Consider the following 23,308-nt stretch of genomic DNA (forward strand, 5'->3'; position numbering starts at 1 on the left):
ATATTTCATCTACAAAACTGTTAAAGAACTTTATCAACGTGGTTGGGCAACTGTAATTACCTTCCTATTAAACAGAGAATACAAACTTCAGTACTTAACCTTTCCAGAACCAGAGCCTTGTACCATCAAACAGAAAGGAACATGCTCATGTTATAAGAAACACATATTTTTCTCGGACAAAAGTAGTGGCTTACAAATGGACTTTTGAAATTTAACTGTGACAGAAATAAGGGCCAAAGTTCATAACAAAATGTATCCTACACATGGGCCAAGCAGCTGAGGGCAGGCAGGTGCCAGCAGCCTTGCAGGGGGTGTCAAACCCAGAGTCCTGCCACCACAGGGTGAAACGGCACCTAGCTGGCTTCTGAGAGCTCACGGGTGGCAGACCAAGACCTCTGGCAGTGAGACATGGGAGGCATTCCCCATTGATTCCCCACTTTTCCAAAACAAAAGAACAAGTGTCATAGTAAGCAAGAAGCTGAAAAGCACTGGGTGAGAGAAAGAGAATTATTTCCATCCTAGGAATTCCTGTATCTAAGAAAGTTAAATTTTTCATCTTTGCATGGAGACCATTTTCAAACCACTGGTTTTTTAATTTATTTTGACAGTAACAGTGAAGTCTGCCCAAGGCAAGAAGCAGATTATTTTATTGCTTTAGTTTGGGCTATATACACTTTTCAAGCTCAGTTTGTGTCCGTGAAGGTAGAGCCTGAGTTTCAGAAAACATTCCCCCTCATAACTCCTATTGATCTTCAACAGCCATTCTGGGTGCTCTGCACCTCCAAATGCCAGATATTAAAGCCCTTCCACTATGAAGAATGTGTAAATCCACTGGAAGATCATCCAGAAGACTGCACAGCAAGTCTGTCCATGGAGAGAAACAATGGGACCACTGATGTTCGTGCAAGCAGAATGGACTTGAGACGGACACAGTGAGCAGTGGGTGAGGAAGCAAAGGGCACTTGCTAGCCCTGATCCCGCTGGCACACCATGCTGCTCAGAGGCTCTGGTAGCAACCGCAGTGATGCACACAAAGCAAGAGTCCTTGCACAAGGAAACACTCTGTCATGTGGTGTTTTCCAGACTGTGCAACTTTGCTTCCTCCTGCTCTTCATCAGCGAGGAATGCTCATTATAAAGGTCAGTTTTTACTCTGCTCTGAACTGCCCCAAACTGACAGATTTTTATTTATAGATATAAGCAAAATCATGGTGTGTTTTTTTTTTTTCCATTTGTCTTGTTCTGAGGAATGACAGCCATTTCGGCTTGACTTTTCAAATGAGTAAATATTGTCAGCTAGCATCAGAGACTTTGCTCATACTGTAAATAAAAGCAAAGTTTTGTAAACGGGAGCACCAAATTGTGTTGCAGGCAATGATAACGTTGCTATAGACAAGGATGTAAACTGAACCTTCAAACCAGTCAGGAGCTTCTTAGGAAAATCACAGAGGGTACATTTCTGGAGGAATACAGTCTCTGATTTAGAGGCCATAAAAACATTATAAAGCAATATATTCTCAGCATTTGAAAGCACACTGCTTAAGAATAAAATAATAATAATAATAATTAATAATAATAATAATAATAATAATAAAAGTAAAACGAAAACTGGTCATCCCAGCTGGAGGAATATGGGATCTCTGTCCTTGCAGGCCAGGCATTTTATGCATGAAAGGGACAGCTCTAAGCAGCAGTGCTGCCCTTGTCACTCCTACAGCTTCACAAGACTGACAGGATGCTTACCTGCCTTGACTCAAACTCCATTTGGGCTGCAGTCCTCAGGCAGGTTGCCAGCCCTTCCTCCTGCTCCAGCTTCCCTTTTTCTCTCTGCATCAAGGACAGGTTTCCCAGGGCAGCTAGCTCCTTGTGTTTCTATCCCAAAGCCCATCCACAAGTCAGGAGAAGTTTATAAAGCCTTACAATGAGGATTTATCACCAGGCAACTCTGAACCCATGACTTCAATTTCTGCTTGGGTCATTGCTCTAAATCCATCTCTGTTTACTAGTTGCTTTTTCAAATATTTTTTCTTTTTTTATTCCTGTGCTCTCCACAGCCTGCTAGCTTGAACTGCTGTGATGAATAGTTTCTCACAGCAAAAAGGGAATTCATCTTCAAGTATATTTTTAGCTACTTGAAGTCAATCTATTTCAGCTCCTTGACTGAGATGCATCTCAAATCCCCTTCCTCTGTCCCCTCTTGCTTCCACAACCTAGATATAGCTGCCTGGAGGTTTGCATCAACCTCACTACTTCTCTTCACTCCTGCTGGACACTCCCCAACACCATTGTCTATCCCCTGTTCAACTGTTCTCAATTCATCTTCTCCAAGGCAGCCAGGCCTATCTAATGGTGTCACACAACGGTGACACCATGTAAGTATTATTCTAAAAACATACAACACCAAACACTATCAAAAAGGTGATGCATTGGTGAGACTGCGATAACCTCAGGACTAATCTAGCACTTTTCTGCGCAGCCTGGTTTGGGCCAATCTCCAAGGTAAGCTTTAAGGGACTTTTAAGTCTCAACCTGTAGGGTTCCTTCACCAACGCTGATGGCCACGCTACTTCTGTAATAAAAAAGATTGCAGTCTCCTTCCCAAGCATCTCCACCAGATTGTCTTGCTGCCATCATTTTATCATTGTATCTCTCCTTTCTGCAGCTCCTCCTCCCTACTATGGAGCAGCAGTCCATGCCTGTCCCCTTGTGGACACACGCCTGACATAACCTTGCAAGTTCCCAGGATCTCTTTAAGTTGACCAAAACCTTTCTGCCCCTTTGGCTCCCCACTCAAAAGCAGACTTACACCCCAGCAGCTCCAGAAAGCCACCTAAAGGGAGTACGAAGCACTGCTGTCTGCTGAGGGACAGAAAGTGGCAGAGCAAGGAACTGAACAGCAGAGCAAGGGTGAAGGGATTGCTCAAGCAGCCCTGCGCAACCAGACTGATGCTGGAAGCCAGCTGGATGAAGAACAGGGCTGGCCACAGGCATTTCGCTGCAGATTATCGATCTGTGACAGAGCAGGGTGAGAAAGAAAAGCGAATTTAATTGAGGACAGAGGCCGAGAACAAAAGACAAATAAATAAGCAAGCAAACAAAAAAGCAAGCAAGCAAACAACAAAACAACAGTGAATTACTCCAAAGAAAGGTCTGTTGGTACTGAATTTCTGATCGTCCTTTGAGGCACCTGTCAGGATAACTGTGAGACCTCAGACACCCGTAAAGGCAGGATTCAGCCGGAGCAGCTGCCCATGTCAATCTATACTGCTGCTTTTAAGTTGCACACTTTTATACTGTCACTGCAGTATGAGGGATACACATAGAAAATACGTTGAAATATTTGTATCAGTGCTTCTTTCTCATTCACTGTGCCAGCCTGAGTCCAAGAGCAGCCCGGCAACAGTCCGAGGGCTGCAGACACTGTCGGGACCAGAAGCATCTTTTGGACCTGCCCAGATTTGCAGTCCTGTTTGCAAGGCTTCCCTCTGCCCCAGCCCCAAGAGCCGCTGCAGTCACTCTCTTCCTCAGCAAAGAAACATGGCCAGGAGGGGAAAGGGCTGAGTCAGCTCTGCTGGCATGTCGCTGCCTCCATATGAACACCAGACAAGTCTCCCAGCATCCAACAGATGCCACCGCATGTTTGTTTTGCGGTCGGAGGCGCAGTGCAGCCTCCCCGCTGCGCAGGGCTGTGGTTGAAGAGGGAGCTGGGAGCCGGGGCGAGGCAAATGTCGCACCCAGACAGACCCCCGGCCAGGACCAGGCTGTCCGCAGGGTGAGCCCACAGCAGCTGGGGACATGCACTCATCCATGCAGGCAGCTCCATCATTTCCAAAGGGGAAACAGAGCTTAGCTTCTGGAATTAATTCACGCCTCGTCGCTTAATAAAAACACCTCCCTGCTTGCACATATCTATGGACCTAATCCCATTCTGGTCCCTGCCTGCACGCTTAGCGGTTAGACTCCACGCTCTCTAGTCCCACCCCCAGAAGTACCAAAGTCCTCTGACAATTGGTTTCTCTAAACTGGGCCGCGTGGAAGAGAGCGGCTTGGTCTCCATTTGCTCACACTGCAACTTTCTTTTCCTTATTTCTCCTACTTACCAAAAGTGTAAGTAATTACAGAGTAATCAAAAGCATAAGAAAAAACACATCAACAGTTTTATTTATTGCCATTTCAAAAGAAGTGCTCCTCTTTGTTTCTTGGCTCATTAGCTGATTTCAAACTTATCAGAAAAGCATTTTTTTTTTTGTTCAGGCGAAAACAATTTTGTTTTTTTTGTTTTGTTTTTTGTTCAGGCAAAAAACAATTTTTTAGTTGTTTTTTGTAGGTCTTTATTTCTGACTCAGTTATTCCTGAATAATTATGGATACAGTTTTATAACTCATCCTTCTTTTCTTCCAGACAAGGAAACGCTGCCATACAGTATTCTTGCTTATTTTGACAGAAGAACAAAGTCATCTGAAATCCTCCATTTGAAAATGATTATGTTTGACCATTCCTTCCAATTTCTATTCTGGCAAACACCCAATTTTCGTATGTTCCACACAATTAACTAATTTTAAATTGTTACTTGGTTTTCTGTGATTCAATAATATCAGAGATCCTTCTCTAAATTCACAGTGAATTTCAATTCACTTTGTTCCTTTCCTCTTTTTTTTTAATTCAATAGAAACCTATAGTTTTAAAAAAGACTTCTATTTCGTATGAGTCCAAGAGGACACTGAGTCCAGGAGTCTTTTTCTCTAGCAAGGTCCCTGATTCCCCACCTGTTTTTGTTTTTGCTTTTTAATTGAAAATCTATTACGATTTAGAGTCATCTCTAGTCACCCTCCCCTGCACCATCATAATGGACTCAGTAACTGAACAACCCCAGGAGAACGTGAATAATGCACACATCATTCACATCACTAAAAGGTGGAAGAAGCAAACAAACAGCTTTATACAGGAATAATAAACTCTAGAGCAACATAAGTTAAAGTAATTTAATATAATCTATCTTTAGTCTTCCTAATGCTAATTCAGCAACACATTTAAGTGCTCTCGCACTTATTTCTTTGAGGAATCATGACTCTACTGCTTTAATTCCTCAATATAAATTTTGAAGAACAGATTACTGACAATACATTATATAAGCAAAAGTTTAGTTGCATACATTTTAATACTTATAAAATATTTAAATATAAATCATATTCACTCGTTTCTACCTGCACTGTGATTTTATTAGTAAAATATTTATGGCATGTAAATTGTTTCACTTCACTATCTGCAATGGCAACGTTTGTTGAGTTTTGCCTTTTTTTTAACTACCAATCTGATTTATTGCCTTCATTGGAGTTGGTTCAGCTATTATTTGGAGGAAAAAAAAAAAAAAAAGGCATTAAAAAGCCCTTATTCTACTTTCTGCTGGCGTAACACACAAAATAGTAAGCAAGCTTTTTTTTTTTTTTTTTTCCCCAGTGTCAAAATCTGCCTCCTCTGAAGTAATTAAGCGAACTTTGCTGGTGGTTTTGCTGGAACATCACAGCTGGTGCCACAGCTGTGGTCATGGGGGGACAGGATACAGGAACACATGGCATGGCAGCAGACTTTAAGTGTCTTTGCAGGAAATCATCTGACTTAACCATAAATTATGGCCAAATATGAATACTTATTTATGATTGGCATGCTCAGAGTCTATTAAAGTTATGACTATTATCTGGGCTGACTAAAACTAATTTCTTAACACAGTTTATTAAATTCGTACAATGTAGTAAAATATGCTTTGTATAGTATTTATTAATGTATATGAAGAAACCAGGTTTTGTTGCTTATTTACACAACCCTAGCAGAAAAGAAATGCCTAAAGAACCAGCGACACACACACTGAAACTACTTGGTTGTTTTTTTCCAAAAATTATCAAATTCCTACACACTTTTCCACTCTCTAAATTCCCAACCAACATATCACACCTAAAAAATATTTACATTTCAATTTGTTATTTTACTTTGAAAGTGTAGTGCTTTCCTAAGTTAAAGTCTATGTAAGTTAATATTAGATCTTTCCATTACACCATTTATTAAACTGTACTGGAAAGAAACAATATCTCATCCAAAAACAAGAAATAAATTTGATTTTAATTCAAGCAGCCACAGGAGCATAAAAATATATGATTTATTGTGTCTCCTAAAAACACTGATTTTGCAAAAGATTGTGTGTTTCCCTTTTTTTTTTTAAGCCAAGTCACTGCAAAATGATTTTGCAGAAATACAATAATAAAAACAACCTGGAATGCTCTAAGTCCATAGCCATATACCAAAATTACTGTATTTTCTTCTAAAAGTCTATTTTTTTCTTAAAATAGTGCTCAGTTTTAGTGAGTGGGTTATCATTTGCTGCGATACTGTAGAAGGTCCACAATAGTCATACATAAATAGCTAAGTCATCTTTACTGTTCTACAGATACACATAAAATATATAATGGGAAGAGAAAACAAAAAAACACAATCAATTTTGAGTGTGCTATTAAAACAGATTTATTGTTCCAAAATATTTTAAAAATCATGAAGTTTAACAATCAGAAAGGGCATTAGGCAGCTTTCATGATTAAAAGATAATTCTAGATATATCACCATTGTTTTTCTGAAAATCAATACTTCAGTAATTCAACTATTTTCTGTAGTGGATGAGGATTTTCTAATACCTTATTGACCCAGAAGAACTGCTGCTTATTTGGCCAATGGATTAATTGCCCAAAGAACGCAGCAGCTAGAAGAAATACTTTCAAGGCGTCATGACAAGAACAACGTGCAATTTTACTACATCTAATTTTACTATATATCTATGCCAGGCACATGACTGGAGCCTGTGAGAGAGTCTTCACTGAAAAAGCATAATTTTTTGTTTTGACACAAGAGTAGTCTACAGAAAACAATGGAAGAAAAAAATACCTCATTCCAAAACCGATAGCCCTCTAACTGATTTCCAGTCTTAAGTTGAAGTTTTATGTACAAAAATGCACAGATGGGTCCCATTTTGCAAGAGAAATAGAAGCTGGACAATCCCCAATTCATTTCATCACTGTCATCCAGAGGTAAAGCACAAGAAACATCACTGAAGCAGATAAGTACTTGCCAAAATGGTGAACTGATCTCAGGTGGCTCATGCCTTCAGTGCCTCTGCACTGAAACTGGAGGAATGTTCATTGTTCACATATTGCCTACCATTTTCATGACTGAAATATTATGCAGCCCAGAGATTTTATGTTTGTTGTGTCCAGGTTGTTGGCTATATACTATCCATTAGGCTCAGAGTCTCTACTGAAACACTAAAAATTAGTCCAAGTAGGTATCTGTAGACCAAGGAACAGAAATAAGGATCTATTTTTTATGCGTATCTAGCAGATAGGGAAGAACAAAAGAAAATTTTACTTAGGTTTCCTCAAAATGTGTGTTTCAATGAAGAAATTGTATGTTCATCTTGTGTCCTTGCCACATCTTTGAGACAGACACAGGTAATAAAATGGTGCTGATGACAGTGAATCAACCCCTCAAGACATGTAATGATCTCGTAGTCAGGCAGAGCAAGGCTGGCAATATCGAGGCCCAGCATCCGTGAGACCACCTCTCGGAAGTCTGCCAGCTGCAACAACAAACAGAAAGGAATTGCTAATATATTAACTACAAAGCAAAGGAAATGCCCGGAAAAACATATACATATATGCATACATACAAACACAAGCATTTGTATTAGCAGGACAAAATACAGGAATTTCTGCTGTTGCTCAACACAGAGAGCTGAAGAGGATGGAAATGGACCTTTGAGGCATACTTCAAACAAAAAAATTAAACAGCTGAGGTGCTAACAATCTTCAACAAAGAACACTCACAATTTCAATATTCTTTAATATCCATCACAGGCATATCTTCTCTGCTGATTAAACAGTGAAAACTACAGAAAAGATGGGAAGAGGAGTTGTACTTGACCTAGTAAACAACAGAGACAACTGAAAATTTTGGCAGTCACACGCCACAGCATGTACTAAGGCACTGGCCCTGACCTCAAGTCCCTGATCTCTGCCTGCCACAGCTCTTCTTTACTCATCAGTTTCTCTTGGACCACGCAACCTTACTCTCCCCTGTCCCAGCTCCATGCTGTTCCCTCGGGTCCTGTCGCTGTCCCCAGAGAGCAGAGCTCAGCGCCTGCCCCTCCGCTCCCCTCGTGAGGGAGCTACAGGCCGCCATGAGGCCTCCCGTCAGCCTCCTCTTCTCTGGGCTGAACAAACCCAACAACCTCAGCCACTCCTCACACATCTTGCCCTCTAGACCCTTCACCAACTTTAGAGAGCCTCCAATGGAGGCCTATGATAGCTTTATGTCCTTCTCATATTATGGTGCCCAAAACAACACATGGCACTCAAGGTGAGGACGCAACAGCATGGAGCAGAGTGGTACAGTCACTTCCCTCAGCCAGCCAGCCACGCTGTGCCTGGTGCATCCCAGGACATGGCTGATCCTTTTGGCTGCCAGGGCACGCTGCTGGGTTATGTTCAACTTGATGCTGACCAGAACCCCCAGATTCCTTTCTGTGGGGCTGCTCTCCAGCCTCTCATTCCCCAGTCCGTACAGACTAGAGTTTGCCCCATCCCAGGTGCACAGTCCGATATTTGCTCATGTTAAACTTCATACAGGTGGTATTGTCCAGCCCTCCAGTCTATCCAGGTCTCTGAAAGGCCTCTCTATCCTCAAGGGAATCAAGAGCTCCTCTTAACTTAGTATCATCTGCCAGACTTTAGACAAGTCTAACACACAAAGAACAACATGAAACACTGTGTTAAACCCTAAATGTCAGTTAATTCTAATTTACTCTGATCCAATATTATTTTTTTACTTCACATGTGTATTCTGTGCCATTCTTTGTGAACACAAGAATGACCATTGTCTTAACCAGTTGGCATTAGTTCAGTTCTGCATACTTTTAGTTTTCACAGCATAGAAGATATCCATGCAAAACTACAATGTTACATAAAATTAAATGTGGTTATATCCCTGAAAAGCAGAGGACACCTGAAAAAAATCACCCAAATGTATTCAGAAGCAGTCAACCTAGCCACATCATCAATTCCATCAGATAACAGCAATTTGGGTTTCTAGTAGTTTTCTTAACATACACTCAGACACACTGCATTTATATTCATGTTAAATATGTGCATGCACACTGAAAGAAATATTTAGCTCTGCATTCACTACCTTTTACAGAACAAAAGAGAGGTTTGGCCCTGTTTAGCATCCTTGAGATGGAATAACAACTGAGTCCAAAGCAGGTGAAGAACTATACCAAATTGGGGGTGAGGAAGGTGTTTTCCTTGTTTAATGGTTCCGGGGAAGTCCAGAACAAACTCAAGTGTTAATTAGTAATAGAGTTTAGAATGAATTGTCTGATTTAGCAACAGTAGGTTTATCTCAAGGAGAGATTTTAGCTAAGAAAACTGCTAGGAGGCAGGTGAGTATGTTACATATATTGCTGGTAGTTCTCATATTAGCAAAATGGCATTACTGCTCAACAGTACTGCACAAGTATCAGGCACAGGTTTTACAAACAGCTTTGCTCCCCATTCAGCAGTGTGGTTCTACCTGTAAGTATCTGAAACATTCCTGGTGATTGTGGGTACTGGTGAATTATAAGATGATGCTTTTGCTTCATTGACCCTGAAAGTTTGAGACTAGTACTTTGCTGCGCTTGAGCATTCTGCACTGTGTAGCCCACTTACCTCACCTTTCCCACGTTCTTCACATTTGGCCAAAGAATACTTCAAGTGTTTGAAAAGCTTTGGCATTTTAAACACATTCAGTATTCAGCATATACAAAGCATTCAGTAAAAATTCAACATGTGTGGTTTTAACAAGTACTCAATGTATGACTCCATAGTATAATTTTCTGAATATAATTCAAGCCATTTTCTATGTGCAAGATGCTTAGTTTCCCCATGAGACATATGAAGAAATTAGATATTCCTGCCAAATTTCCAATGTTCATTATAAAACAAAAGAGGGCTAAAGCTTTCCAGAAAGAAAGATCCCCATTTTTTTCCTATGTTAGTAAATCAGTATTTTTCTAGACTCATCTTAGGAAATAGCATTCTTAAATATAATCTAGCACTGTTGCTGAGACCAACATCTAATGTAAAAATTTTAGCTAGAAAGACTGACAAAGTTCTAAGCGATTTGAATTTGAATCTTAACATGGCACATTCCTAACTTTAATCAAGTATCCCATAGGCTTTTAACAATGATGCTATCTATAATGTTGTTATAAAACTTGATATGCTGGGGCAATTAAATACATACTTCATAATTTTCTGAAATTAGAATGGAACATACTTACTAGTGTGCCTCTCATTTAAATTTCCTGCACCCTCCCACCCTAACACACACGTTGGTTTCTTATGGATGAGTAACCACAAAAATTTTTTCTCACTTTGAAAAACTTGTATGTCACAAATCAATCTAAAATAGCTGTCTTCAAAATTGTTTTTTTTTTCCTTTCCCAACAGTCTTTGAATTTACTAGGTAAGCAGGTTTTATACCCAAGAGACATGGAAAAACACACTTTAAAAGGATACTATGATTTTAAAGCATTTTTATTCTTCTCCAAAATGTGATGTAAAATGAATATTTTGCAATGCACAAAGAAAACAATGCATTTATTTTTCATTCTCCTGCATGTATAACCTGAAGAAGAGTTTTGACTCTTCTTCACATCTGCCACACTAGATAACATTTCCTTGCTTTATTTACACAAGGTTTTACCACAGCCAGATAACTGTTCCACCTACAACACATTCTTTCATTCTAAATGACACTAGCACTTCTTGAATACCTGTACAATACCTGTACACCTACCTGTCTTTCTCTTCTTGTTAATTCTGCAAGGGTTGTTTTAAGCACCTTCATTTCACTGGAAACTGCTTCTAGCATATTTTTGGCTTTTTCTTTATCCTCAGTAGCTTTAAGCTCCTTTAAATGAAGTTCAGATTTGACAGAATTTAGTTGTTTCTCAACCTTTTCTTTCATTCTTTCCAATTTGCCTTGAGACTTATTAAGTTCTTCTATTGTTCTGTTCTGCTCCAAAGTCTGGATCTGCAATAACCAATTCATAAAGCAATATTAAATTTGTCACACGTTTTCATCTAATATGAACAAATAATAATGATGGCTAATCAGGACTAAGCACTCTGATGTATTTTCTTACAAATTCTTGAGGAAACCGCATGTATGTGTGAACTGTAAAGTTATCAAAGCAGACTGGCCAGTGTCAACTCATTTACCAGAAAGACTGTTGTTTCAAAGACTGCTAATTCTTTATGGGGTTTGCAAGAAGAGGTAACTGGACAGAAAAGAGCCCACAATGAGAGTTCAATCCCTGCTAGCCACTGGGAAAATAATACAAAAAAAAAAAAAAAAAGTTGCCAAATGTTTTGGCTGGTGAAAATCCTTCAGTTGCAAGTCATCTATTTCAGTTCATGAGCCATAAGACACAAAGTTGCTTAAAATAAACCTTTCTCACTTCCAGTGGTGGCAACCTATCAGCAACTGCAAATTACTTGTTTCCACCTGAGTTAAAGCAGGTAATTTATTACTGCTGCAAGGTAATAAAACACAGGAATAATGAAAATTTAGCATCTTGCATGTTTTACACAAAAAAATTCTTCCACTCCACATACTTATCAGATGAGATTTGCTGTGAGCAATGTATGGGAAAACAGGATTACAATTATACTGACAGAAAAGAAAGGGATGCATGTATAATAATTTTCTTACACTAAACTGAAGATTTACATGGTGCTTACAGATGCTATTTAACATATCAAGACGAATTTCTAAATATGCAACACATTGTAATTTTATATTTTTCTACACAAATTCAAACAGTACTCCATGGATGTATTTATTGTAAATGAACTCCAGCAGTATCCAGCTGGAATAGAAAAAGGGGAAGAAGCACAAATCTAATCTTTTAACTTACCTTAAGTTCATTGGTTTCAGACAGCTTGGCTTTGAGATCAGTATTTGTTTCCCTGGCCAGGTCAAGCTGCTTCTGTAACCTCTCTACGACCTTGTGCAACTTTCTGACAGTGAGATTGGCCTCATCCCTCTCCACAGCTAAGGCTGTCCTTACTTGCTTCTCTTCTTCCAGCTGGGTTATTTTCTGCTGCAGAAGGTTCACGTGCAACTCTTTGCTTTCAAGTTTTTCTTTCTGAGTCTTCAACTGGTTTTATGAATACAAGGATATTTAAATATATATGTAAAAGACAATGGTACTACACAGATTATTGTATAAATTTATTTAACCTGAACTCCTAATCCTCTTCAAAACTCTGTAAAGCAGTATATACATATATACTTTAATTTCATACCTCTTATATTACCAGTTCTTTGTGCTTCTCCATCCCTAAGCCTGTGCATTACCTTTTTCAATGTATTTACACGTAGACCACACCTTATTTGAACATAAATACTCGTGCATCAAACGTGAAATTGTCTCAAATATAAGGCACTTGTCAAATGTGAGACAGAAGAGACATTCATTAGGCAGACTGTGGTTCCAATGTGGTAGTTTAAGATATTTCCATGTTTAACCAGTTTATTAAGCCTAATGTGCAAGGGGCACAGTCATCACACAGAAATAAGAAAGCACTCATCCACTGCTCCTACACAAAGGTCAGCAGCCTAGTTTTGCAACTTTGGTGCTCAGGAGACTACTTGTTTTCAGCTTACCTGAGCTGAACTGCCAAACTGTACTCTGGAACATCTGAGGAGTGTTAACATTACCTCAGAGAGGTAGTTGCTTACAGAAAAAAGAATACAGTATGGTTTTAAACCTTAAACAGACCTCATCCTAAGCTCTAAACCATTCTGATTAGCCTAATAAGAGAAGATTTCACTCTGTCACAACAGAACGACTGAGGGGTGTCTGACTACATTTGCACAGATAATCAAGGTTCCAAAAGGAGCACTGTTCTTGTTGAAACGTTTAAATACTTGGTGAAGTACAACCGATGTTCTACTAGCTTCTAGAGAAGCTTGTATAAGACACTCCCCTTCCCAGTAGATCCTTTTAGTTTTAAATTTCAACAGTAGTTTATAGAAGTATGTACTTTTAGTTGCTTTAATATGCAATGTGCTTTCACAGCTCTATATGTTTATCTTCTGTTAATGATTCTCTTATTGTAATGGACATCTTTGATATTTCTTATACATATACGAAACGAAGCTCCAATCTGCCACCTCTAACAAGCTACCACACACATATAGCCATAGCAGCATCTTATCTTGGAAACAAACAGTAACAGTATTCATTTTTGCTTACCTTTCTTCTTAGGCTATATGCCATGGTCTTGTTTTCAATCACTGCATCACCTTCCAGTTTGACCAACTGTTCTACCCGGGCTAGAATTGCATTCACAGTCATATCAAATCCAACCTCTGCTGCTACACTATCCAGCCTCATCTTCTCATTAAGTTGCTCCAGAAATATCAGATACTAAGATACGATGTGGGAAAATGTGAAAAAGAATAATAAAATTTCATTAAAAGTCCTGATGTATAATTTAGAAGCAATTCCCCCTACACTGACAACCAACTACACGGAGCCAACAGACTATCTTACAAGGTAATGGAAGGATATATTTTTCATACACATTCCTGATAAAATTTCAAATTCTCCAGTTGTCCTTTTTCAGCCAATATTTTTGTTCATAAACTCCTGGACCTACTGTATTTATTTTCTTAGCAAGACTAGATGAGATTGTCTTGTGCTCCTCTGCAGCAAGAAAAGTACTAGGTATGTGTGTCTGCTTCTGACTCCAGTTCCTGCCTGCATCTCTGCTGCTCTACATGACCACACACTGTCGGGGAGGAGGAAGAAAGGACAGCTACATTCCATTTAGTGGAAGTGCATGCCCACTGCTCTGAGCTCTGACTGACTAACACAGATAAAACTGATACTGGGGATACCACGGGTGAGATCCCACGTGGTCTGAGAAAACAAAAGAGTGTTAGCACAGTCAGACTTTTGCCCTTCTTTGAAGCAGTAAGTTTTAGAGATAACAGTTACTGGTTTACAAATTGTTTTAAGGATTACTTTAATTGCACCTTCACCTGGCTTACTGCTGTGAATACATATATTTACCAAATACTTAATCTGTTTTTTTTCCTTGTTTTCTCCTACCTGCTAGCCCTTTAAAAATTGCATTCATTTGCTGGTCACAATTAGTTTCTCTTACAAAAACCAAAGCTCTCCTCCCTAAGAACCACATTTGCCTTTGTTTTCCCTTACTTCTATTGCAGGTCATAATCTTTGCAAAGAAATAGTTAAAAAAAAAAAAAAAAAACAGTTCCATAACTGTTGCTTAAGATGAAGATGAAAAAACACAGCAAGAATCTCTGTGTTTCATGTTTGTGTCTCAAAAAGTTAAAAACAACACCAGGAGAAGAAAGCACTGAAGTCGTTCATCAACGGGGAGGTGGGAGGGAATGTAGACAATCTATTGCAGCAAAATCTGGAGAGAAATTAAGGAACTACTGACATGTTCTTCACAGAGAACACAGGGTGAAAGAACACCTCAGTTTTCTGGTTTGCTCCTAAGACAGCGGATGCTTCATTCAGAAAAAGTTATTGTATCATAGACTAATGCAAATCAGCATCAAACTATTGATTCTTTGCAAATTCAACTCACTAAGCACTGATCTTGGCCTGGTAACATGCTACAATGAACCATGCACTTTGTCTTTCTTAGCTGGCTGGTTTAGCTCTTGTACTATGCCATTTTTCAAACTCTTAGTATGCAAACGTGTACCAAGATAACTGCATTTATTCATTCAATTAATAAAGCAATCCTGGTAGTTAAGATGGTCTACGGATATAAAAGAATCGAAGACTGGAAGATTTTGGGAGACTGTGGACCAGATGATATATTACAAAAAGATGGAAAAGCTTTGAAATCAAAGAATCCTTAAAGGATTTCTGATATATATACAGAGACTTTTTTTTAAATCTTTTTTTTTTCCTCACATTAAATGGACTTTGAACTTGAAAACTTATCCACTTCTTCCAACTAAAATTGTCAGTTAAAGAAGATGTTACTACCCCCCACACAATGCCTTATTTTGCTAATTCACATTATTTGCAGTACTGAGCAATACTCAAGCTGATCAATGTAATACAGTTAGCTGCATCTCTGGCTTTGCTGATTTTTATGAAAATAAAATAACACATGCAAATACTTTTTGTTTCTCAAGCTTCAAACCATCTTGCATCATATCTATAGAGAGCAATTCCTCTTCCAAATGTTTCAGTTGATCCTGGAAGGTCTCCGACTGTTTTTCAGCTTTTCTGTTTCTCTCCAGAGCTTCTTGATACAATCTGGTTTGATTCTCCAAACTTTCAGTCAATTTAGCTATTTGGGTTTCAAACTGAGATACCATCTAGGGAGCAAGCAAGCCAACAAAACATATAGAGTTAGGTGAGTATGGAAATTTTAGAAAGATATGAGACATCTATTATCAAATTATTAAGAAGAGGATAAAATACCTCTCAAAAATATGAAATTAAAAGAAAAAAAAAGAGTAAACTCTGTTGCAACCACCCAGAGCAAATGACAGTGATGACATGTAAGATTCCCAATAGTGAACAGCAGAAATAATACTTAAGATTTGTCAATCAAATAAAAGGAGCTAATATATTTTAAAACAAAACAAATGTAATTTTAATGGCACAGAAAGGTTTAGATTACAATTAAATAAAAACAATAGTTTGCACCCTAACTGCCTAAAAAAAACCACTGAGAAATTAATGCTGCTTGTACAGAGGTAGAAAATACTGAACTGCAGTAAATTCTAAACTGCAATAAAACTGTGAGAACCCTAACACACATTTTATGTTTTTCTGCGTCATATATCACTCGGTAGGAGAAACAGCTTTCAGTAGCTTGTGCCGAGAGATGTGTTGCTGTCTGTGAACACGGAACCCCTCCATCATGCTGCAGAGGGTCTCCGCTCATAGCCCAGCCGAATGGGGTCCTGCAGGCTTCCAGAGACCATAACCACGTGAGGAGTCACATCATAGAAGATGAGACCACAAAATAATCAATCTGTTACTTTATCTTCAAAGGCATCCAGAAGTAACCTTCACCCCTGGCTTAGGAACAACCATAATTTTAGGGATTTCCTAAAACAGAGTTGCACCCTTATTACCCGTGCCTGTACCCAATGATTGATGAAGGCTCTGGTTTTGGTCCTGTAGTTCTGACCTCCGTAACCTCCTGTGCCAATCCCTTGTGCAGCTTAATCAGGCAGTGTATTAAAAACAAACAAACACTTTCTGCCTTTTTTTTTTAATGTGACTACCAGATCCTTTCAAAAGGGTGCCTTTTATTTCTTGCATTACAAGAAATTCCAAATGCTCAGAGGCAGCTCTTACCTTGAGCTGGGTTCATCCCCACTGGAACTAAGTAATCCTCTGTAAAATGTCTGAATTTTATTTTTCTCCTGTGCGAAGCATGACAAGAGCCTGTGGTAGCAGCTGGCCCAGCACCAGACCAGAAAGTGGGCTGTGCCTATGCAGTCACAAGGCCATTTCCTTCAATAACCCAGCGGTCACCAAGACAGTCGTATGCTGACTCCAGCTGAGCACAAAAAGCAGCATGCAGGATGTAGCTACAAGGTCCTTCATATCATAATAGTGATCATTTGTTCTCTTTTCCAACATAACTAGACATTCTCATCATCTTAGTATTATCTTGATGGTCAAAAAGCTGCACTGTTCTGGTTTGATAAGATGATATCTTAAACTACCACTGATTTGTATGCACAGATGGGCATATAAGTTCAGACAATCTATAATCAGATCAGTTGTTCCTACCTCAGGTCAGATGGGTAAGTAGTCAAGGGAAAAAGCTTCAGCTATATAAATTTTTCTACAACAGATCTGCAAAGGATCTGAACCCGCAGACCTCGCAGCAGGGCTGGGCTCCGTGTGAACTGATAACAATTGCTTGCCTTGGACTCCTTATGAATTCCTTATGAGCTCCTTATGAACTCTTCTGGTATGTCATAAATAATAAATGACAAGAACACCTAAGAGCTGTCCAAACATACCCAGACAATGTACATCTTATAACTGATGAAATTATCATCAGGACAGTGATTCAAAGCAGCATCTTAATCCTGCAGCAGAATACCTATCACTGGACATTGTTATATTTTGTATTTTTTATAACTGTGGAGCCCAGAACTGCATGCAATATTGAGGCTGCATCAATGCTAAATATAGGAGAATCACCTCTTCTGACCGGTTGGCTATGCTGTCTTTAATGCACTCCAAAATACAGTTTGCCCTCCTGGCTGCCAGAGCACGTTCCTGGCTCATATGGGGTATGCTGTCAACCGGGACACCCGGGTCCCTTTCCGCTGAGTTGCTCTCCAGCCCCTTGTCTCCCAGTCTGTACCTGTACCAGCATTATTGCATCCCAGGTGCAGCACCCAGAATTTTCCTTTGTTGAACTCTATGCCGTTGCTGATGGCCCCATGCTCCAATCTATGTAGATCCCTCTGCAAGACCTCTCATCCCTCCAGGAGGTCAACAGCACCTCCCCATTTAACGAACTTGCTGAGGATGCACTCCACTCCTGCATCCAGATCACTGATAGAAATGTTGAACAGGACTGGCCCTAGAACTGAGCCCTGGGGAACACCGCTGGTGACTGGCCTGCCAGTTGAACCCCCTTCACTACGACCCTTTGAGCTCTACCACTGAGCCAGTTCATCACCCACCATAGTGTGAACCTGTTTATCTCACAGTTGGACAATTCGTCCAGAAGTTTGCTGTTGGGTATCAAAGGCCTTACTGAAATCCAGGAAGACTACATCTATCTTCTCTTCATCCATGAAACAGGTGGCCTTATAATTGAAGAAAATCAAATTACTAAGGCAAGACCTTCCCTTCATGAACCCATGTTGCCTATGCCTGATATTATTACTATTTTTTTAACTGACTTTCAATAAACCCCGGCATAGTCTTCTCCATAACTTTTCCAGGGACTGAGGTTAGACTAACAAGTTTCCTGGGTCTTCTCTCATGCCCTTTTTGTAGATGGGTATAACGTTGACTAGCTTTTACTTCAAGTTAGACAGTTTACTGAAAGGTATATGAGAAATTCTATCTGAAAAAAAAATCCTTTGCTTAAATGACTGATGGTAAAGCATGCATACCCTAACACAAGAATGTTATACCCAAGTTCTGCAAAGGAATTCACCCAGAGATGCAATGGGAATCTGATCAAGAAGGTCAAGACCAAGACATATTCCTTACAAGTGAAGCCTTAAAAAATATTTAATTCTGACATGCAGAAAGAAAAGCAGGTCACTGTAAAACAGCTTTTTTGATGACACAATCTACGTTCTACTAGAGATGGATTCATAAGTGCAGAACATTGACATTTTAGCTCAGTTATTTCAAAGCCCCTAATCTTCATACAGAAACTCTTCTGAGAATAGATGTCAACACTGCTTTAATAACATAATTCACCTTGGGGCAGTGCACATAAATTTTCCCAAACCTTTGAGTCATAGCAGCAAGACATTAAAGCTCCATCACTTAACATACCTAGTAAATACAATGATCCACAAAACCTTGTTACTCCATTACAGTGACTAAATTCACCAAGAAGTACTAAACTTCAAAGCTAACATTTATGGTTCAGGAATTTCTGGAGCCACAGATTGTTTGAGAAGACACTAGCATTCTGGGGGAGTATTTCTATAAGTACAGCAGGCAATTGCTGTATTTGCTAGCAGAGGCAGAATGCTACACTAGGCATACCCAAAATAGCTCCTCTACTATGTAAAAATATACCAACAAAAGAAGGCAACTGTACCAGCATCGAATTTCCGAAACACAGATTTAGGTGGTGGCAGATTAGAGTCAGTACCTGCTCTGTCTTAGTAATAAAGCACATATATTTAATTGTGATAGCAATAACATTGAAAAACATCCTCAGACAACCAACAAATTGAGTTATTTTTTCACTGCAAGAGTCCACAGGCCTTTCTGGAGGACACAGAGGTCAGAGCACAGCACTAAAATAAATGAAGTCTCACACTGCTATGGAAAACTACCTGCTTTTCTGAGCATCCGTTTCTTTACCTCTAAAATAAGAATAAACACAGCTGTTTAGAAAAAGAATAGCTAATTATTTGTATATTTTACAGTATTTCTCTGTTGCAGAACATCTCTAAACAACATTGTCACTTGGAGATCTAGTCATATGCCTCTCTAGCAGGTAGAAAAAGCCTGTATCTGAAAAAAAAAAAAAAAAAAAGACAGTTTGAATCCTCCCCCAAACTAGCAGTCAACAAGACTAGTAAGTCTGCAAGTGGGCAACCCAGCACGCAATGTTAACAGAGTGAAGGAATCAAATCAAGAACAAGAAGAATTTAAATAAGTAGCATGTACCGTGCCTGCACTGTAGCGTACCACAAAGAGATGAACAGCTGTTCAACACACTACACAAACAGACTTAGCTGCAGCTGAATCTTACTAATGAATCTTACTCATGAAGCAGGTTCCTCGAAAGCATTCCTGGGAGCAAAACCTACTAGTCAATGACTACCAGTCAACTTAAATTTCCCTTTCTCAGCAGATCTCAACATAATCAGCATCCCAAGTGAGCATACTGTATGCCAAAACACCAAGCAGTACAATCACACATGTATATAAAGCTCTCATTAGATTTCAGCTTGAAGGCATTTTGATAATGGACACAATAAATCCATAACATATTATAGCAAAACCGAAAAGAGCTTCTATATTAATCAGTTACTGCCACACTTCCACTTCGGAGGATCATTTTCAAATGTTCGTTATATTCACAAAGCTTGAGTGTTTTCATTGAAATTTGGCACACTGACTCTAATGTATAGGGGAGTTGCATTTTTTAACAGAGTATTTGATCTAAATGCACAGAAGTATTTTCAAGAGCTATTTGCAGCCTTGGACAGAATACAAAACCATACTATTTCTTCTAACATAAGAAACTATTACATCAGCAGGAGATGCTAGAATCTAAAAATCTGGCGAGGTCACAGAAGCTGATTTCCAGTGACTCAGTGAAAACAGCTTTTCATTTAGTGTGTGACTTCTAATTAAATAATAGCCCTCCCGGACAACGGTGTGTTGACAACATTAATATACTCTCATACAGAAAGAGTGAGAAGCCTGAGTACAGCGACCAGCAGTCAGGATGGGATTCTGACATTGGTTACACTGCATTCTGGCCTGCCTCTCCCCTGAGCTCTCTCTTCTGCACATACCTTTCCTTTGCAAATGCTATCAGCCCAAATTCCTCTAGCCAAAGCATTAGAATACCCAGCTGCCTTACTATTACTTTTTTTCTACGATGGTGAACAGTTATGGTTTCAAAAATACTTACCTGTAAGTAAAAAAAATACTCTTTCCTAGTAGCAGACTTTGAGAATTGGAGGGAAAGAAGTTGCCTGGGGCAACATTGGTTACACCTGCCTTGAAAAACAGGTCAGTCCATTAAGTCACTATTGTAACAGCAAATCCGTGCTTGCTCACATGTTCAGCTAAATCATGGTGACCATGCAGCCACTTCTCATGTCTGCAAAGCAGCTCTGAAAACAAGTTTCAATGTCGTAACTAAGAGACTTTTCCTGCTAACAGCACTTATTGTTTATTTAATTTCTGACCTATTTCTACTTAATAAAACATAAGTGTTTTTGGCTTAGTATCTCAAATTAGCAGTCAACAAAATTAAAGTTTTCTGTAATTTCAAAACCTAAGCAGAAGGAATCAACAGTCAAAAAGATAAATCAAATAAAAAAACTTAGTCAAAGAGAATAAATACATGTGCCGTGCAAGTGCGGTAGCTGCTGACTTACTATCTCTTTACTCTCCTCTTTGCAGTTTATTTCCTGAATCCTCTCCAAAATAGCTTTCTCAGAGGGTTTAACGGTTGCCGATCCACTACTGAGAAGGGAAGCGATTTGCTCTTTGAAAGCCACCAAAGAACCTTGAGCAGTCCTGGCCTCTTCTTTGTTGCTCTTCAAACTTCCATCCAGCTCACTCAAAGATTTCTTCAGAGTGTGAAGTTCTTGCTTCGAAGCTTCCCAACCTCTCTGGTTAGCAGTGAGTTTATCTTGGAGGTTTCTGATGTCCATCTCCAAACTCTGTCTTGCTATTCTAGCACTGTCAAGATCCTAAGAACATACAAAAGACTAAACCAAAGTTTTAAAATTCATTAGAACCCCTCCCCATACGCACAAAGCAGGGAGTTACTCAGAAGCAGGTATTGCACCTAGAGAAATACAGACCCATATTGCTCACAAGGGCCCAACAACATCAAGGCTTCGTGAGAAAACTCCCACTGAAATTAATGAAAGCCCAAAGCCTGCTGTAATCACTCTATAGATAGCTTAACTTCTTGCAGTAACCTGGAAAATTGCATGTAAACAAAAACAATTTTGGATTGTAAATCTATTGCAAGATTATATTTTCATTCAGATAAAATGACTTAGAAAACCAATGGTGAACAAAACCTAATGAAAACAAAGCTAAAGTACTACACCTAGGAGGGAAAGCATGAATACACATGAAGTTTTTGAATGTAGAGTAGAATTAGATGTTATCTCTGAGAATAACTTACATGAACATGACAAAAAATTCTGAGATTATTCTTACACAGATGTATGAGGGGGTTAAAATCAATAAGAAAAAGTTAAGACAGCCTAAAGGAAGATGCAAGTGATCAAATATCGATTTAATCTCAAATAAGAAATGCTTTTTCAAAAGATGCACTAAGGTGAAGAAACAATAGATAGTACAACACTCAGAACAAAAAATTAAAAAAAATAATTATTCTGCATTATTGCATCTTCTGAAGAAAACAAAATCACTCATAATAAGCACAAATCTGCCTGAGGAAGAGGAGGTCAATGCAGAGTTAAGTGTCCTTCCACAGAGCCTACAGCTGCCCTCATCTGCTGCTCAGCAGAGCTCTGTCAGAGTGCAGAAACATCACTGGGGAAGGATGAATGGGATGGTGGTTCTATCTAGCACCCTTGTAATTTTTTAAATTTTTAATTTTTTTTTTACCTTTTTTTTTTTTTTTTAAATTTTGAAGGAGTCAGTTCCTGTCTACTACTCCTTGCATTTCAGAAGTAATACATTCAAAGATAACGTTACCCTTGGTACCAAGGGACACAGGATACTGTAGGACAAGCCTAACTGGTGAATAGCCCGTAGGATTTACTGCTCAGAGTCATCCTTGGATCTTTGGCATTTTGTCATGGTTCTCATTTAGCCTCTGACACCCATAGGCTTTTCCTACTAAGCCCAGAGCTTTTAAAAATGATTTTCCCTTTATCTTCTGATAAATCAAGGCTCAGTTTTCAAGGGACAAAAATAACCAGTGTACATGTATATCAGTTGTATATAAAATATTGACCCAACAGGGAGGCAGAACCGTGTATCCTGACCCACAGCACAAAAGCAAATGATGAAATATGGAAGAAAAATAACCCATTTAAACAAAAGAAAAAAATTAGCTCTCATTCAGTCAGCTTGCAAACCTCTTTCCTATCCCCACATTACTAGAATTAAAAGTGTTTATATACTCATATGCAAGAAGAAAAATAGCAGTCAAATCAACTCAAAGAACAGAAAAGACAAAAAGTCTTCATTCCTTATGGTATTATCTGATTGACAGGAACCAGCCAGAAATAATATTACTTCACACAAGGCAAAAAATTAAGCAAGAGGATGGCATATTTACAGAGAGTGACTGAATTTCTCTAGAAGTTCCAGGTTTTTAGCAGAAGCTCAGTAAGTGGGTTGATGTCAACTGAGATGGTCTTCCTCAGAATTTAAAAATTGTTCCAGGAGCAGCTTTCAACATGTTGGCTACTTGGGGGTCTCTCAGGGTCCACCTGTGCTTGCTGTGTGGCACAATAAGCTGTTTGTATTATTGGCATACATGCTTATACATACATACATGTATTGGCATACAAGCAGTACATCTGGAAATAGTTATATAAATCAGCAGTGAGGATGGGACAGGAGTTTGGGAAGCACCCTTGGAAATAACATAAATATAACATACTAAAAATACTAAAATTTTTAAATAGCTTCAAAATTGCAAACATGCAGACACACAGATGAAAACAAACCGAAACAAACCTTGTCATTTAGGTAATTATTTGTTACTTGAACTTTCTACAGTAATTGTAGAACTCTTGGAAACAAATGTTGGCAT

At 39.0% G+C, this 23,308-nt stretch overlaps 1 protein-coding gene across 14 annotated transcripts in view; it reads right to left on the reverse strand.

The window, feature by feature from the left end:
- Positions 1 to 6,491: 6,491 nt before the first annotated feature.
- The window catches only part of LOC118244146 (coiled-coil domain-containing protein 170-like), a 61,029-nt gene continuing 44,212 nt past the window's right edge, over positions 6,492 to 23,308 (reverse strand). For 12 of the 14 annotated variants that reach the window (XM_035538944.2, XM_050709527.1, XM_035538943.2 and 9 more), the window contains 6 exons: positions 20,937 to 21,254; positions 15,261 to 15,461; positions 13,345 to 13,518; positions 12,001 to 12,243; positions 10,878 to 11,114; positions 6,498 to 7,617 (listed from right to left, as the gene is read on the reverse strand). In XM_035538944.2, the coding sequence (XP_035394837.1) occupies positions 7,417 to 7,617; positions 10,878 to 11,114; positions 12,001 to 12,243; positions 13,345 to 13,518; positions 15,261 to 15,461; positions 20,937 to 21,254 (1,374 nt within the window). In that variant the 3' untranslated portion in view covers positions 6,498 to 7,416. Of the gene's footprint in view, positions 7,618 to 10,877; positions 11,115 to 12,000; positions 12,244 to 13,344; positions 13,519 to 15,260; positions 15,462 to 20,936; positions 21,255 to 23,308 lie in introns of all 14 variants that reach the window. The other 2 variants (XM_035538940.2, XM_035538942.2) reach the window with 2 other exon arrangements.

Source organism: Cygnus atratus, chromosome 3 (assembly GCF_013377495.2).
Source record: "Cygnus atratus isolate AKBS03 ecotype Queensland, Australia chromosome 3, CAtr_DNAZoo_HiC_assembly, whole genome shotgun sequence".
NCBI lineage: Eukaryota > Metazoa > Chordata > Aves > Anseriformes > Anatidae > Cygnus > Cygnus atratus.